At 36.3% G+C, this 19,232-nt stretch overlaps 1 protein-coding gene across 3 annotated transcripts in view; it reads right to left on the bottom strand.

Moving 5' to 3' along the window:
• Positions 1-19,232, bottom strand: part of KLHDC10 (kelch domain containing 10) — a 38,223-nt gene that overhangs the window by 4,601 nt on the left and 14,390 nt on the right. For 2 of the 3 annotated variants that reach the window (XM_036426926.2, XM_045576750.1), the window contains exons 2-7: positions 18,376-18,462; positions 9,827-10,048; positions 8,187-8,341; positions 5,033-5,181; positions 2,285-2,369; positions 1,412-1,478 (exon numbers count right to left, since the gene is read on the bottom strand). In XM_036426926.2, coding sequence (XP_036282819.1) covers positions 1,412-1,478; positions 2,285-2,369; positions 5,033-5,181; positions 8,187-8,341; positions 9,827-10,048; positions 18,376-18,462 — 765 coding nt within the window. The remainder of the gene's footprint in view (positions 1-1,411; positions 1,479-2,284; positions 2,370-5,032; positions 5,182-8,186; positions 8,342-9,826; positions 10,049-18,375; positions 18,463-19,232) is intronic. The other variant, XM_036426937.2, reaches the window with a different exon arrangement.

The following is a 19,232-nucleotide window of genomic DNA, read 5'->3' as shown; positions in this document are numbered from 1 at the left end:
GGAAAGGAAACAGATCACAAATGAAAGAAATGGAGGACAAAAAGCGACTGGGTATAGAAATCAAAAACCACGCTTATAAGGTTTTTCAAGAATTTCCTAGAAAAGGCCGATAAAACAAACGAGACCTATAAGGATATGAAAAGGGGTCAACTAGAAATAATAAGGGATCAACAAGAAATAAAGAATACATTATCTGAAATAAAAAAATATTATACAGAGTCCTAAAAACAGAATGGAAGATTGCAAGAATCAAGTCAAAGATTTGGAACATAAAGAGCCAGAAGATACTCCTCCGCAGACGCAAGAATGCCAGAGAATCCAGAAAGTTGAAGATAATGTAAGAAACCTCTGGGACAACTTCAAGCGAACCAACATCAGAATTATGGGGGTCCCAGAAGAGAGAGAGCAAGATACCGAAAACATACTGAAAGAAATAGTGACAGAAAACTTCCCCCACCTGGTGAAAGAATTAGACTTACAAGTCCAGGAAAGGCACAGAACTCCAAACAAAAGGAATCCAAAGAAGACCACACCAAGACACATCATAATTAAAATTCCAAGAGTAAAAGACAAAGAGAGAATATTAAAAGCAGCAAGAGAAAAGCAAGTAGTTACCTATAAAGGAGCACCCATACGATTGTCAGCTGATTTCTCAACAGAAACCATACAGGCCAGACGGGAATGGCAAGAAATATTCAAGGTGATGAATAGCAAGAACCTACAGCCAAAAATAATCTATCCAGCAAAGCTATCATTCAGAATCGAAGGCAGATAAAGAGCTTCACTAATAAAAAAAAGCTAAAGGAGCTCATCACTGCCAAACCAGAATTATATGAATTGCTGAAGGGGGTTCTATAGGAGGAGGAAGAAAATAAAGATAAAAATTATGAACAACAAATAGGTAACTATCAACGAGTGAATCTAAAAACCAATATTAACAATATTAACTGGTAAATATAATAGAATCAGAGGTATGGAAGGGGAGTGAACTGACAATTCTCGGGGAAAAGGGGAGTGGGGTGGAGGAAGAGACTGAACATAAACTGTGCACCTATGGATGAGGACAATGGGGGCGGGAAAAGGGCAGAGGGTGGGGTGGGAACCTGGTAGAGGGGAACAATGGAGGGGGGAAAAATGAGGAACATTTGTAATAATATGAATAAAGATTTATTTTAAAAAATAAAATAAAATAAAAATAAAAAAAAGAAATCAGCAATTCCCTTTAAAAGTCTCTGCTCAACTGCTGAAGAAGAGGAAGACTTGGGCTAAGGAATACAAGTAATTTCTAATAATGGTTTAACAGATATTTTACTTGTCATGTAACTCAATAAAATTAAGTTTTCCCTTCCAAAACAAGTAAAAGTATAAAATACATTTGTTAAAAATAAATGAGCCAATACTATAAATTTACCTATTTTTTCATGGGGTTTTGTTGCAATTTCCTCCCATGCATTTGTTTCAAGGTTGTATGCATGGATCTTGGAGAGAGAGAAAAAGAAGATACACAAACATCATTTTAGCTAGCCTGAAAACTGGATTTTAAACAACAGCCTGTACAAACATATATTCTTTTTTGAAAATTCTTCTTTTCCTGTTTTTATCTGATTTGTTGTTAATTCTAAGACAAAGCATTAACAGTTAAAAATTAAGCACATAGATTATCTCAATATTTAAAAACAGAAAATAATGAAGAAAAAAATTAGAATTTTGCAACTTCCACATTTTCTACAATGAGTATGTATGATTTTATAACAGAAAAAAGACCATAAAGGTTCCAAGCAGACCAGGATCTCTGCCTCCTACTCTAGATGTCCTCTGCAGACGTGCGTTTAGAAATGCCACAGGATGGAAGGACTGAGAGCCCTTCAGAGCTCAGCTTTCTCAAGATAGTGATGCACAGCCCTGCAATTCCTGTTCTTTTTAGACACAGAGCCCTGATGATGATAAGGATGTAACATTCTGAGAATGCTGGTTCCAATTCCAATTAGTTGCTCCATTCAAGCTACTATATCTTCCTTTTAGTCATTTTCCTCATCCAGCATGAGAGGATAATTTTCACAGAGCGTATTCAATGTGTGATAATGCAGCTGTCAAATAGAGAGCATATTAGGGGCACGGAGCTCAACCTTACATGATAAAGAGCATGCAACGAAAAATAGATATTAATGAAGAACCTTTTCAAAACTTAAGGTATTACAGTAACAGAAGTATCTTGCTCAGCATAGTACATTCCTCCCTCTATACTTCTCCCTTTTCTCTCTCTCTCTCTTTTAAAAATATATACCTTGTTTAAGGAATAAGCTGTCCAGGAAGTACCACCTCCCAAGATGTAAATCCTCTGTCCATCATGTGCAATTTCATGTCTGTATCTGAAATACACAATAAAATACGTTTATAATAAAGTGAAAAATGATCTACCTAAGATTTAGCCACTAGGCTTCTTACTGGATTATTATTTATAATAACAAATTATTAGAAATAACCTAAGTGGCCGAAACCGGTTTGGCTCAGTGGCAGAGCGTTGGTCTGTGGACTGAAGGGTCCCAGGTTCGATTCCAGTGGGGGGCATGTACCGTATTTTTCGGACCATAAGACGCACCAGTTTTTAGAGAAGGGAAATGAAGAAAAAAAGATTCTGAAACAAATAGTGTCCTAAAATATTTTATGTGCATTAAAACCCAACATCACAGTCATAAACACATGTAATCAACCCTGTAAAGTAAACAGCAGCATTTAGAACCATTTTAGAGCCGGGCAAGCACACAGAGACCACACAGAGCCGGGCAAGTAAAAAAACTTTTTTTTTAAAGTATATGTGTAGGCTATATTTGGACCATAAGACGCAGGGACTTTTTCCCCCCACTTCTGGGGGGAAAAAAGTGCGTCTTATGGTCCGAAAAATACGGTACATTGGTTGCGGGCACATCCCCGGTAGGGGTTGTGCAGGAGGCAGCTGGTCGATGTTTCTCTCTCATCGACGTTTCTGGCTCTCTATCTCTCTCCCTTCCTCTCTGTAAAAAATCAGTAAAATATATAAACTGAATAAAGAGTTGTGGTCTTAAAAAAAAAAAAAAAAGAAAGAAAGAAAGAAATAACCTAAGTGTTTAATAATGTGAATTGGTTAAATAAATTATGGAATATACATAAAATAGATTAGTATGCAACCAGTAAGAATGGTGGCATAGAGAATAATTAATATATCGAGAAGTTGTTTTTGTGTCACTAACTGAAGGGGAAAAAAAGAGTTATATAAGAGCAGATGGGCTATAATTCCATTAAAAATGTATAGATAATTGCAGGCTCTCTTTGGAGCATGCCCATGCCTTCCTTTCTTCTTCTTCCTGGCACTTTAACAATGTACCGCTCTGATGAGACTTCTAATGGCTTTGTGTTAGTGTGCAATAAGGGAGGGCTAGAAGGGCTAGGCAATGTTCATTGAATGCATCTTTACTTTTCTCTCCTAAATTCTAAGGGTCCTCACGAGTCTTGCAACCAGGGAGCAATGAGCAGCTCAGGCTAACCCTGAACCTGTCTCCAAGGTTGCCTTTTCTCTGACTTTTCAGGGAGCTAACAGCAGCCCTGCCATGGCCCACTTCTTTTCTCTATCATTTCTGGAGAGCCAAAGAAGAGCACTGCCTAGGCTCTCTCCTGCTGCTTCTTGTGCCCCAAGCCCTGTGTCCCCAGTTTTAATAAATGTACTCTCAAAATAAATAAATTATAGATATATAAATATGCAAGGAAATTATTATAAGGTTACATTCAAAATATTAACCTTGGTTATCTCTGAGTTTAGATTTTGTTTGTTTTTTTATTTTCTTCATTTTGCTTATTTGTATTTTCTATAATCTTTTTGTGATAACTTTACATATGGAAGGAAGCTATTATAGAGATTTAAAAAGTGATCTGCCTACATTTAATTAGAAACTCTAGACTATGGGCTTTTAAACTAAAATACTTATTTAACAGATACAGGATACCAGGAAAATTATGCTATAGAGAACTGTGAATAGAATGTGAAATGCCTATAACTTTTATCTAAGCAGCCTAGCTACCAGCTGAAATAATTTATAATATGTCCATAAAATAATTCAAGAAGGCAACTATTTTAAAATGCTTTGAAAACTTCATCTATTTCCTCCTTTCCATGAAGGAAATAAATGCTGATAAAATAAATTACATCAAAATTATTCTAGTAACATTCCACTTCCCAAGTCCTCTCATGGTAAGTTCTGCAAGTTAGCCCACTGCTGTACTAAAATAAAGTCTTTCTTAGCATCTGTATACCATTTTGCTTAAAGATTGCAAAGAGAATTTAGATTAGTTTAAGCAAAATAATTAAAAAATTATTTACTATACCTCTGATTTTAAACTAGAGGGCAAAGGATCATTCTAAGTTTTGCAATGAGTTTAACTCTAAGCAGCAGCAACCACTATTAGGAAATAAAAGTGAAAGATCTAGGGTCTTCTAGAAGGCAACCAGAATGAATCATGTGCTGTCTGAGTGTTTAACAGATAACTTGAACAACCCTCCACCCCTTCTCTCTCTCTCTCTTCTTCTCTCCCTCCATACCTCTCTTCCTCCTATCACTCACCCAATCAATTTTCATTGAGTACCTCTATAGGTATGGCACTAAGTCCTATTCTGGCAATACAGCTGTGAGCAAATGAGCCAAAGAATCAAAATATGCAAAGTAAGATGGAAAATGAAAAAATAACTAGAAAGTAATTGCTTTGCCTGTGATATAAAATGTAGTTACAATGCTACCATTGGTGCCTTCTTCAAAGTATTACTATCTTCCTAATGCAGGAAAAGTGAAATATAAGAGAAAATAACCTGGAAAAAAATTCTAGAGTTCAGAGGGAAATACCACTCCCTTACCAGGAGATACTTCATTAATGATGAACTGGGATGTAACAACCAGGTAGCTATTTTAACCAGGCCGAAGGATTTTCTTCAAACCATATTACCAATATGGAAAAAAGTCAAATCTTAGGAAGAAAGAATAAATGTGCTTTAATCTTAGAACCTTACCTCTCTTCTGGTAGATCACAGGATAGGTTATTTGGTTTTAGTTGTGTCCACTCTCTGGTATTAAGATCTAATTTGTGCAAGTCTGTGCTGTAAATATAGCCAGTTGTCCCTCCGAAGACATAAAGGGAGCCATTGATGATGGCCATGGCCTGGAAAACAAGGAAAGGGGAAAAGACTGACTTGTTAGCACTTGATTAAAGAATATAAACTTATTAAATACCCCCAAATCAGGTTTTATGAAATTCTCTTGTATTTTGAAAAAATGTTTTTATTGATTTCAGAGAGAGGAAGGGAGAAGAAGAGAGAGAGAGAAACATCAATGATGAGAGAGAGAATCATGGACTGGCTGCCTCCTGCACGCCCCTTCCTAGGGATTGAGCCCGAAACCTGGGCATGTGCTCTGACCGGGAACAAACCGTGACCTCCTGGTTCATAGTTTGACATTGAATCACTGAGCCACACCAGCCAGGTCTCTTGTATTTTTTAACCTTCTAAAACACAAGACACCTAATGAACTAAAGATTTTAGAGAACTCAGAGATTATTTTTATTTTTATTTTGAGAGGGGGGCAGGAGGGGAGTGAGAAGATACGGGTAAAAAAGGGAGAAACATTGATGTGAGAGCAAGACATTGATCAGCTGCCTCCCACCGTGGAGCCTGAAACGCAGGCATCATGGGAATCAAACAGGCAACCTTTCAGTGCATGGGAGCTATACTAAGCCACACCAGCCAACTGAGCCACACTGGCCAGGGCACTGAGATTATGTTTAGAAGGTAAAGTTTACTCAACTGGAAAGCCAGTTCCACCTAGATAGCCAAGGGGGTCAGATGATCATAAGGGCTTCTAGCCAACCAAAGAATTTATAGATCATGGACGTGAACATTTTCACTGAAAACTGCTTCTCACCTAGCCAGCATGGCTCAGTGGTTAGGTGTCAGCCTATGAACCAAGAGGTCACAGTTCAATTCCCAGTCAGGGGACATGCCTGAGTTGCAGATTCAATCCACAATCTGAGGCACGAAGGAGGCAGAGGATCAATGATTCTCTCTCATCTTTGATGTTTCTATCTCTCCCTCTCCTTTCCTCTCTGAAATCAATAAAAAATATATTTAAAAAAGAAAAAGAAAACTGTTTCTCTTCCTAAGCAATTTGAAGAAAAATGCCCTCAAGCAGGAGCAGTAATGAAAATAAGCCACCAGAATTCCTTAGGTAAGATTTAGAGTTGATAGTCCCAAAACTTGATGTTTTCCACCAGACTTTCTTCTTCAAAGTAAGAATGGCTATTTTTATTGGCCATTTCTTGAGTTTAAATTTCTCCTGTTGTGAAATATAGGGTTATGACTCTACACATATTCAGAAGGTATTTATCAGTACTGATGCCAGCCAAGTCAAGTAAGAAACAAAGATTGATTATTTTAAGCTTAGTCATTATTCTCAAAGAGTCTCTGATATATGGCAAGTTGCATCCTAACTTTTTGGACATAACTTTTCAAACCTAGGTTTGAAGCACTGGAACCTAACTGGAAACTAATCTCTACATAATCTGTGTTTCAGCTCAGATCTTAATCAAGTGCAGGGACCACATACTCTGCTACTTAGGTCAAAAAGCTCTTCAAAGAATCCTATCACTAAAGATGACAAGACCTAGACCATACGGTGCCCAATCTCTTGTTGGAAGTGGGAGGGAGAGTGGAGTGAGGTCCTGATATTTAAGAAACTTCCATACAGGTCTACATCATAATCCTAAATTGGATTTGAAATAAAGATGGGGGAAAGGAGAGAAGGCAAGATATCAGATTTAAAATTACAATTTCACATCAGAACTGAAAAAACAAATATTAACTAGAGTAAATTTACTCTCCACTTTAACAACTGGTAGTACCCTGGCCATGTGGCTCAGTGGTTGGAGTGTTGGCCCGTGTACTAAAGGGTGTTAGGGTCCATTACTGGTCAAGAGTATGTACCTGGGTTGCAAATGTAATCCCCAGCCCTAGTCCCTGGTCGGGGTGTGTGTAGGAGGCAACCAATCAATGTGTCTCTCACATTGATGTTTCTCTCTCTCTCTCCCTCCCTTTCACTTGCTCTAAAAATTAATGGGAAAAATATGTGATATAGTCAACATCTTAGTAATATATTCAAATGAATGTAAATGGAGGTTAAAGTTACATTTTCTGTGAAAACTCATCTTCCAACTCTAAGTTAAGCTGTGGAGATTTGTATTAGTAGGTAACTGTTCAGAGCTTTGAAAACACTGCACATTTCTGTACAAGCCAGAATTATTATTTCTTTGTAACTTATTCAACTTGGCAATTGCTTTTGATTTGGTGAGTTGTTAACATGATATAATACATTTAAGTAAGAAGAATCATTTCTACACACTATTTTTTTAAATGGAGAACTGAAATCTACAATTAAACTACCTGTGCTGAAATTTGGGGGAAGTTTCTTTTTTAAACAAGTATTAATAATCATTAACTATATCTATGATAAAGTGCTTATTTTGATTTACTTAGATAATGCTGCAGTTGGTGGAAATGATAAACATTTAAAGTGTTAACACTCTGTGAATGCATTGGATTTAGGAGAATAAACATTTTATAAAAATCACTTGGAGAGGGTTATAAACTTAATTGTTGCACTTGAAACAAAACATTACTTTTTTTACAGTATGTCACAGAAGTGGGCTTGTATTATTTGTACACTTGTGTGACTTATCCCAACTTTTAAAAACTATTTTAACTGAAACAGAGGTCTTCTTTTTGAAGAAAGTGTGTTCTTGCTTTCCCACAAAATGTTATTAAGAGTAGAAATTTAATTTAAAAGACATGACCTTTTAAATTCTCTTGTAAAATATATTGTTTTAATTTAATTTGCCTCATTACAACTAATAATTCCCATTTTGATGGGACGTATAGGGAAGAATAAATGTGTGTTTGTGTATATTATATATATATATATATATATATATATATATATATATTCACAATAAAAAAATAATAAAAATTAATGGGAAAAATATCTGCGGGTGAGGATTAACAAAAACAAACAAACAAACAAAAATTGGTAGTAATATAAAGATTCTGACATTGTTTGTTCCCAGAATTAGAAAAATCCAAACAAATATATCCGCCATGACCAGCCATAGATTGGTACCTGTCCATATATACGACTGGGTTTCTTCCCCCGACAGCTGAGGAGAGCCCATCTCTTATACTTCACGTTACAGACGTGGACATCATTTCCGTTGCTCTCGCCAAACGGGATGCCTGTGCCTCCAAACACTAACAGGTTGTTTCCATGCAGCACAACTGGGGAAGGAGAAGCACAAATTCCATTTATGTACTGGGCACTAAAATGTATTCCCACACAGCCGCAACCGGTTTGGCTCAATGGATAGAGCGTCGGCCTGCGGACTTAAGGGTCCCGGGTTCGATTCCGGTCAAGGGTATGTGTCTTGGTTGTAGGCTCATCCCCAGCAGGGGGTGTGCAAGAGGCAGCTGATGGATGATTCTCTCTCATCGATGTTTCTAACTCTCTATCCCTCTCTTTTCCTCTCTGTAAAAAATCAATAAAATATATATTTTTAAAAATGTATTCCCACACAAACCCAGAATATTTAAGAAACTCAAAAATGTCTGCTTAAATGCTCTCAGAAGATAGCTCAACCCACTGACATCTAACTACTACAAAGTTCTGCAAAAAAGAGATCTAATTCATGCTATATGGAATATATCATATAACAATATTGAATGATATGAACTACAGTACACCACTACCACTCAAGACAGTTCAAGTGTATAACAAAGCAGAGCAAAATGAAGTATCATCTTTGTCCTAGACCCAGTGGGATTCAGATGACAGGGTAAAAGAATCACTGTTTTTGCCAGGGGAATGATTGCTTCTGGTAACTGGTGGTCTTCTCTGTATCACTTCTATTCCTGCCAACATACACACACACACACACACACACACACACACACACACACACTTACATACCTTCTTTCCTTCTCTGATGACAAATACCCCAAAATAGTGCTACCATATTATTTCAATGGCATTTTACCAATCTTTCAATAGATACAGTGTAAGAGTCAACAGCATGGGCTCTGGAGCCAGCAAAAAGCTAGGTTTAAATTCCTGTGTGACTCCAGGAAAGTTACTCTCTAAATTAAATCTTAGAGGTAGGAACTATTATCTTCTCCACTATTATAATGAAACAGAAGTGATAAGTGGTTTAAATCACTTGTTGAAGATTTCCTAAAAAAGAACCTTGCCAGCCGAAACTCCGAAACTGGTTTGGCTCAGTGGATAGAGCGTCGGCCTGCGGACTGGAAGGTCGCGGGTTTGATTCTGGTCAAGGGCATGTACCTTGGTTGTGGGCACATCCCCAGTGGGAGATGTGCAGGAAGCAGCTGATTGATGTCTCTCTCTCATCGATATATCTAACTCTCTATCCCTCTCTCTTCCTCTCTGTAAAAAAACAATAAAATATATATCTTTTAAAAGAACCTTGCCAAATTAGCATTCAATCCCAGGCAGCTGGCTCCAGAGCTGCATTCTTAGCCACTACCCAGAGGGCCTCTCTAAAGCCTCGGCTTCCTCATTTGTACAATGGCAATATATCCAGTACCTGCAGTAGGGATGTTATGAAAATTAAATTGATACCATGTGTGAACTATCCATGAACAGGGTTTAATCATATAACAGTGTTACTATAAATTAGAACAAGTGACATTGAACGGGACCTCTCAGACATTTCATGAAGTCAAAAGTTCAGAACTGCTTGCACTCACGTGACATCGATGCCAATTCCCGGGGCATGTACCCATCTGTGCCCATCTGGTGCCATACTCCTGTAGCAAAGTGATACCGCCAAAGCTCCCTGAAGAGAGGATAGTCTTCATTATCTGGCCCTCCTGACTCATCATAATCTGGGTTATAACCTCCAAACACATATAGATTGGTATTATCTGCCACACAACGGTGTCCACTTCGTGCAGGTGGAGGTCTGTGGCCTAGGAGAGAGGAGGACAGTTTTCCACAGGTGGCCCAGCAGATCAAAAGTACAGACAAAACTTGGTAACAATCTTTTTAGTAGTTTTAAAAGGGGATCAGGGGAGATTTATAGCATGGATGTACTTTTAATTTGCTTGGGTTATTTTATACATTCCCACACACTAAAGATTTCAGGGAGCTGGTCTCTATTTCTATTTCATATGACTACTTTCAGATTTTGATTTTTCCCAACGGAGGCAAAATAGCATTATAAACTCAAGAAAATGGCTGATAGCTTGAAATTTTCAAGAAAAGAAAGAGAAGGGGTTTAATAACTTAAAAGCTTAAAGGATAAATTTTCTTATTTACTTAGAGGAGAAAAAAAGCACAGGCTAATTAAACTTAACTGAAAATATTAGAAAACTACATAAATGTAATCACAAATGTGAATGAGTCATGTAGAAATAAAAACACACACACATAAAACCTATTATTTTTCCACAATATTTAATAATTCACTTAAAAAGAAAACTTGTTTTTCAAAGAGTTACAGCAAAATGTAGAATTTAAATACTCCAGATATTCTGTCAGTTAACAAAAAAATATCCTTATATTTATCTAAAAGAGTTCTTAGAGAGAGCTCCTCACTAAGAAAAGCTATTTCTACAATTATATTTGAAAGCTTTCTGAAGTTTAAATTATGTCAGTTCACTAAAAATGATTTTGGAATTATTTTGGAGGGGAAAAAACGACATTATTTCTATTATCCTTATAATTTTTATACCAGTCTACATAAACCCTTACAGAGCTGTCAAACCAAATATGCTTAAACATATACTGGATGGTAAGAAACTACTATAGTTGACTGTTACACTAAAGACTTATCCACTTTCACATATTAGGAGTAAATACTAGAATGATGTTAATTAATATTTAGGAAATGTTGGATACCTAATAAGCATCTATTATATAAACATTTATTACCAACCTAACATAAGCCTTACTGATTTATTTTTAAAATTATAATTCACTTCCTAGGATATGCTTTTAAACGAGAACTGAAAAAAAAAATTGTACGGATCTAGAGAAACCAGAAAACAAACATAGTACCACAAAGGGGTGAATCACTCAAGTCCAAACTATCCGCCCTGAGTCTTTAATGGTTCCTCACTGCTCAAAGTCCTCAACCTGCAATTTACAGCCTTTCATGACCTGGCCTTGCCCTGAGCTCTGACATGCCTGCTTGTTTAAGTTTGTCTCTGCTTGGGAAATTGAGTCCTTCCCTTAGACCTTGACCCGGTCTGCCTACCCTTCAATGCCTAGTGGTGGAAATACCTCCAAGTCCAGCCCATACTGCTCTTCCTCATCAAAAAACAAACAACCCCTAGGGCTCTTATAACTCAGTACCTTAGTACTCAAATATTAGGTTTTACAGGTATAATTAATAAGATTATTATACCATAATTACGTAAATAATGACTATATATAATATTAGGCAAACTATAATCAGAAAATTTACTCATGAGCTGTGATTTACTTCAAGAAAAGAACTCAATATCTCAATTTAGGAATCCTGAGACACAGAAAGTGTGGTGTGAAAGAAAGAGCAAGGCTCCCACAAATGTCTAGATTTGAACCCAGGTTCTTTTTGTTACCTTGAGCAAGTCACTGGCCCTAACTGACTCTCAGTTTCCTCATCACAGATGTATTATACCAGACTCTTTCATTCGTAACTATGTCTCTGAGATTCATCCACATTGCTGGGGGTAAAGGTCACTATTAATTTCCATTGTCAAATAATATTTCCTTGTATAAATATATACCACAATTTATCCAGTCTATATTGTAAGAATGGACACTTGGGTTTTTTCAGATTAGTGGCTCTTAATGCTATAAACAATTTTTCAAATATGTTTTCAGATACACATGGGGCCCACATTTGTTGGCTATAAATCTAAAAATGAAAATTTTGAGTCAGATGTATGGAATCTTTACTTTTACTAGATAAGGCCAAACTTTTGTTTACAAAATGCTTAGTATTGGAATTGCACTTTTAATTTAGCAATTCTTGTGGGTTTGTAGACCTATCTCATTGTGGTTTTAATGTGCATTTCTCCCATTACAAATGAGGTTGAGCACCTTTCCAGTTTAATGTCCAACTGACTTGTTCCTTTTGGGAAGTGCTTGCATAACCCTTTTATACATTTTTCTATTGAGATGTCTTTTTTTTTTTTTACTGATTTGTACAAATGTATGCTTGAGATACATTCACTTTTCATCCTATGTATTCCATATTACTTGAATTTTAATAAACACATACTATATACTTATAAATTTCAAAACAAAAATTTAAAAGATCTTTAGCAGTTTTATTTTCTCTCTATCCACCCTTTGTTTAAGTCAACTGAAATGTTACAGAATGTTAGATACATACATATACACACATATATTAATGCTAGAGGCCTGATGCATGAAATACGTGCAAGGGGATCCGCCCTTGCAGCTGTGGCAGCTTGCCTCGGTCCTCACAGCCCCAGCTTTGTCTGGAAGGTCGTCTGGAAGATTGTTTGGCTGCCCAGTCTAATTAGCATATTACGCTTTTATTATAATAGATTATTCTATATATTTAGAAATCTTTTATTTTTTTAAAGTTTTTGTTGATTTCAGAGAAAGGGAGATGGAGAGGGATAGAAACATCAATGATGATAAGAGAATCATTGACTGGCTGCCTCCTGCACTCCCCCAACTGGGGATGGAGTCCATAACCCAGTCATGTGCCCTGACCGGACTCCAACCATGACCTCCTGATTCATGGGTCCGACACTCAACCACTGAGCCAAACCAGCCAGCCACACTAGCCAAGCTAGAACACTTTTATTAACTTTTATACTAGACTTCACAGTTCCTTAATTTAGATGCAATTCTAAATTTTATTGTTTGTTCCTTTGCACACTACTGCTTCTTATATCCAAAACTTTCTCTTTCTTCTATTTTCCATTTTACTGGGAGTACTTCTTTAAGTAATTTTCTCAAAAAGAGTTTATGTCATAAACTTTCAGAGTTCTTATTTATTTTGAACCCCAGTCTAACAGTGAGGTTGGGTACATTCTGCTTCAAAATAAGTTCCCCTCAGAACACTAACGGCAATTGCTAGTTTGTTGCTCAGTGGTTAGAGCGTCAGCCTGTGGACGTAAGAGTCACAGGTTCCATTATGGTCAAGGGAACATCCCTCATTTGCAGGCTCAATCTCCAACCCAGCCAGAGCAGTGCAGGTGGCAACCAATTGATGTATCTTTCTCACACTGATGTTTCTTTCTCTCTGTCTCTCCCTCTCCCTTCCACTCTCTCTAAAAATCAATGGAAAAATATCCTTGAGTGAGGATTAACAACAACAGAAAAATAACACTGAAGGCAAACTAGTTGGCAGGTGAGAAATGCAACACCAGTCTTCTTAGTCTTGACTCTTTCTATATCTACATTTTATCTCTGGAATAAAAAATAGTTCAGTAATGTACAGACAGATGCTTTTGTTTGTTGTTGCCTTCCGGCTTGTTCCCTATGGGCCCTTTATACCTGAAGACTCAGAATCTTTATTCAACGTAGAAAAATAGTCTTTTATTTATTTTCTCCCTTCTTCTGTCCTTCCTTTTGTGATGCCATGAATGGATACTGGATCACACAGATGGTCCTAACAGTATACTTTTCCTTATGTACTTTCTTTTTTCTTCTTCTTGCTTTATGGTCTGAATATTTTCTTTGCTTTATTTTCATAAAGATTGGCCTTAAGCCTATATATATTAAGCCTCCAACTGCATTTCCATTTTAGCAATCAAGTTTTCAGTACAGAATTAATTCTTTAGTCATTCCTTTTTCTCCACAGCATAGGTTTTTTATTTATGGATCCAATTACTCTCGACTCTGAAGAAACCTCCTATGATCAGAACTTCCTAAAGTTCCACTCTGCTTCATCATTACCTCTGCTTTCAACACAGCCAGCTATTTTATTTGTTCATCTTAGTTATCCTCTTTCAAGTCTAGTTTCCCTCAAATATCTGGTCATCTATTCATATTAATAAATGAAGGACAACATCGATTGACAATTTTAAAAGATGTAGGTTTCCTTATCAGTTGTGCTACTGTCTCCAAACCTCCATGAAGAGAGAGAAGGAGTAGGGGAAATAACTATTTTAGAAACAGTCCCTTAATTATTGGCCCCAATACTCAATCTTTCTCAAACCTCCTTTCTTCTACATTCGCTGACTCGAGGCTTAGAGTTTCAGAAAAGGGGCCCTACTACGAAATTCTCCTGGCTTCCAGCATGCTCCAGGAGCACTGAGGCTGCATTTTATTCTGTTCCCGTTTCTCAATCATTATAATTCCAACTTCTTCCTATTTACTCTGAAATTCCACCAATTTTCTGGTATAATAACAGAACGATAGCAGCTAACATGAATTGGCTAACTGGAAAAACTCTCTTAAGTGTTCTTTGCTCATATTCTCTCTCTTGAGCCTCACAACAACTCTAGGAAGTAGGTACTATTATCATTATCCTAATTATTTTTGTTGTTGTTAATCCTCACCCAAGGATATTTTTTCACCCATTGATTTTTAGAGAAAGTAGAAGGGAGGGAGGAGAGAGTGACATATCAGCTGGCTGTCTCACACACTCACTCTGACAGGGGCTGGGGATCAAACCTGCAACCCAAGTACATGCCCTTGACTGGGAATTGAAACAGAGACCCTTCGGTGAGCAAGGTAGATCACACTGGTTAGCACCATCCTAATTTACAGTTGAGGAAATTGAGCCCCCAAACGTGAGCAACTTGCCCAAAGTCACACAATAGGTAAATGGCAGAGACTGGACTCAGACCTAGGTAACCTGGCTTCAAAGCCTCCCTTTCCATTTTCAGTACAATTATGATTCCTTTTTCATATGCCAGTTTTGCCGTTTTCAGTAATATCTGAAAAGTATGGAAAGGTAAATGGGTATGTTAGGTCCATCAATGGAAACTCATTGTTTCCACTGTATCAGTATTGTTTTCACACCACACAATTTTAATCAGTAGAAATGTATTTTAGAGATGATACAGGATTGAGTGAAGGCATCTAATGGTAGAAAACAAGCCGTATGCACTAGTGTTCAATCAGTATCAACACAGGTAATGTGGAGGATTCCCAAAATGAGAGACCTAAAAGTGGAAATTTCAAAAGCATAGACAAGTTATATTTAATCTAAGAAAACACTAAACAGCAGCATTTCCATATTCTCAGCAACTCATTTATTTACTGTCACCACCACCAAAGAGAAGTCGAAACATACTACATTTTTAGTTCCATTCTAGTCCCTGTCAGTGGCCTTATAAATAATTCAATTCTACTCAAAGGCACTGTCCCTGCCCTTATAGAGCTTACAGTCTATGGCAGGCATACACAGGTAAACAACTGTAATTCAGGGTGATAAGTGCTATGATACAGGCGGGTACACAGGGTGCCATCAGAACAAAGAGATGGGCCTTCAAAGACAGTTTCCCAGGAAATAACTCTTAAACTGAGTGTTCAATCTAAGAGTTAATCTCTATTAACCACTGTTATTGTGGTTTGGGGAGATTAAATTAAATGTGTCATATTTCACCTCAGTCTGCTCCTCTATCCATCTATATAACACCTTGTGGCTAGCACAATGGTCCACACAGAAAGCTAGAAGCTTTCTTGACTTTTCCTCCTCTTCTTCAATTAGTCAAGTCTCAACGAATTCCACTTCCCTAGATTTCAAATCATTTTCCTCCTCTCTATTCCTTCTACAACCTTACTTGTAGCTGCCATCATTTCTCATCTTAATAATTATAATCACCTTGTAACTGGCCTTTCAATTAAATTTCTTCACTAATTGAAAAACAAACAGATCCTGAAAACTCACATTGGGTGGTACCCCACTTGATCTGGGCCCTCTCCAATCTCTCTCCACACTCCTTCCGACTAAGTGGAACTTCCTGCAGTTCTCTGAAAGGCCATGCTGTTTTGCCTGATTGCCTTTACTCCAGCTGGTTGGCCCTGTGGTTTGAGATGTTCCAACACTCCCTTCCTAACACCCACTCAGCCTTTAAGTACATCTCTTCTGAAAAGTCATTCTAATGGCCACCCTTTCTCCATCCTCCCATGAGCTGGGCGAGGTACCTCTTCTGTATGCTCCCATATCATACTTCCTCATCAGGACACTTATCACAAAGAATTGCACTCAATTTATTCTGTAATTGTTTCTTTCCCTGATTCTCATTGAGCTAGTATAGCGCCTGTTAGTTAGGAGGTAATCAGGAAATACTGAACGAATGAAAGGATGAACGAACAAACGAACATAGTTAAGTCTGTGAAAGCTGATGCGATAACTAAAGGAGATAATGGAGACGACAGAACGTTGAAGTAACACCCACCTTTATTGGGTAGGAAGAAAAAAGCCAGTGAAGGAAACAGAATGAACAATCAAGGAAGTAGGAAGAAAACATCTGGGATTGTACAGTAAAGTAATCCAAAAGAAGAGAAATCTAAGAAGGTGCAAGTGGGTCAACAGCATCAAACAGTACGAACAGGTCAAAGAAGGTGTGAATTAAGAGAAGGCCACTGACTTAGAGGTGTTCACTGGTGACCTTGATATTGTTAGTTTACTCCTGCCTCCTTTTGGTACTGTCAGAGACTGTCTTCCTCAGCCATTGTTTGAGCCAATTCAGGGCTAACAAAATAACCAAAGGTATAAAACTTACCTGTGCTAATCTCCTTTTTTCCATGATTAAAAAATTGAAAAACAGAGAATACACAAAAGTAAATCCCACCATCCAGATATAATACTACTTCCTTTATATTTTTTTTATGTTTATATTTGTACAAAAATATATTAAATTGTATATCCTAATTAAACAATTTCTTAATTACATTTTAAATTTAGTCAGCCTAAGTTAGCTTTCTCATTATAAATCAATAAATTAACGTTCTAATTTATAACACAAAAAAAGAAAAAGATGTTACAGAATTAAATGTGTCTCCTTGGCCATGTGTGTGCACTGTTATTTTTGTCACATAACACTAAAATTACCTCTTAATTTGTATCAATAAGATAATTTATTGATGCTAAAAGGTAGCACACCACCCTAAGTATCTTATCTTGACCCATTTAAAATAGATTTTATTATTTTCAAGTTCTGGAATTTGGCTGTTAAAATAGGTAGGTACTAAAAACATTCATACCAGCTGCAAAGATGTTTTTTAGTTTTTAAAAATATAATCTCTTTGGTTAAAATCAGATACACTGATTTATAAATAACTTAATAAAGTCTAAATTACAACATTAAGCATGCTTATCTGACAATTTGTTAATCTAGAAATATGTGAACCAGAGTTTTCAATTCTCTTCTGAGATTTTCTTTTTTCACTATGGAGTACTTTTTTGTGTGGGGGGGAAAATATTAAAAATAGAAGGTATCTGGGGGGAAATGGGAGACATCTGTAATACTGTCAATAATGAAAATTTTCAAAATTAATAAATAAAAATAGAGGTAAGAATTACATGGTCAAAGAATGTGAACATTTTTAAGACTTTTGATACATATTGGCAAGCTGAATTCAAAAAGGCTGTGTTAAATTTACACTTTCTTAAATATATAGCTTCATTTTCCCATAACCTTGCCAACACTGGGTATTCTTATTTTTAGTCTTTGAAAATCTAACAGGTGAAAATGATATCTATTATTTGAATTATCATGCTTATAACAAGAGTGAAATAAATATTTGTTCATATTTATTGAACTTTCTCTTTTTAATCAACTAATATTCTTTTACCTATTCATGTTATTTTACCTATTTGTCTAGTGGGCATGGGTATTTGTTTTTAAACTGTTAATTTATAAAATCTCTTTATATATTCATAATATTAACCATGTGTTACAAATACTTCCCCTTATATCTTTTTATTATTTTTTACCATAAGAGATTTTAATATTTTAGTCACATAAATTCTTCCTTCCTTCGAATCATGTTTAGAAAACTATTTCCCATACCAGTATTTTATAAATTATTCAAAGTTCTTTTTAATATGGTTATAGTGGAATAATAGTGATATCAGTGAGATCAATTATTTATGTTATCTAATACACATTAAGTGATTCTAACTCCCTAAACCTTAATTACAATTCCAACAATGGTCAATATGAAATATAGGTTTAAATTTGCTCTAGATTTATCTCATTTCAATCTTGGCTGTTTAGACAATTTTTAAAAACCAGAGTTTTGAGTTTATAAAATTCATTCCAAGTTCCCTTCAACCCATATGAAGCACAGATCTCTTGCTAGGCACACCCACCTCTCAGAAACCTGTTAGGGATCCTTATGATGGGACAGGACTGAATGAAGCGCCTCCTAACAGGGTCCCATCGTATTTTCTTCTTACCTGTTACCACAATCATCAGCAATAAGTCAGACACATACAACACATGGCAAATAATACATCGTTACTGCAGTTATAAAGACAGAAAAACAGGAAACAAAACAATACTTGAATACAGAAAGAAGTGATGTAAAGTAGCATTTAACCCTGTTTTAGGAGTCAAAACAAAATTAAATTAATATATAAGCAGTGATGAAAGTTTTCAGCTCATCCCCAAAAGAATACAATTATGTACACCCTTTTTTCAGAATTCTGGGTCAAAAGAACATGCATTCAGTAATCACCAATGCCATCTTGTGGCAAAAATTCACCACAACCTTTACAAACAGATTAGAAACTAAGACATTTTAAAAAGTCAGTGAATGTAAAAAAAAGTACTGATTAAAATTAATTAGGCTCCTGTTCTCTTCCAGGTTTGGTATCCTTTTATAAGTTATATGGTTTAGATGATAAAATAAGGGGCGCCATTCTTTAAATATGAAATAATCTCTTGGCACTTCCACTGGCCAGGGGTGAGGGGATTCATCTGCCTTCCCTGGGAGCAAATTAGCGCCATCTTAATCCAATTAAAACTTGTTTTCTTATAAAATAAATGGGAAACATTACAGAAATGTGAAAGGGTAATTTTGTTTCTACCCAAAATTTTGATAGCTCCCAAAGACAGCTCTTACTAGCAATAAAAATAATTAACATTTGTATAGAATTGAGAGTTTACAAAGAGCTTTCACACATCACTTCATTTGGTCCTCACAACAATCATGTACAGATTCAAT

The sequence above is a fragment of the Pipistrellus kuhlii genome, unplaced genomic scaffold (assembly GCF_014108245.1).
Source record: "Pipistrellus kuhlii isolate mPipKuh1 unplaced genomic scaffold, mPipKuh1.p scaffold_m20_p_10, whole genome shotgun sequence".
NCBI classification, from domain to species: Eukaryota; Metazoa; Chordata; class Mammalia; order Chiroptera; family Vespertilionidae; genus Pipistrellus; species Pipistrellus kuhlii.
Note: the sequence above shows the minus strand (reverse complement) of the source record. Positions and strands in the feature narration are given on the sequence as shown.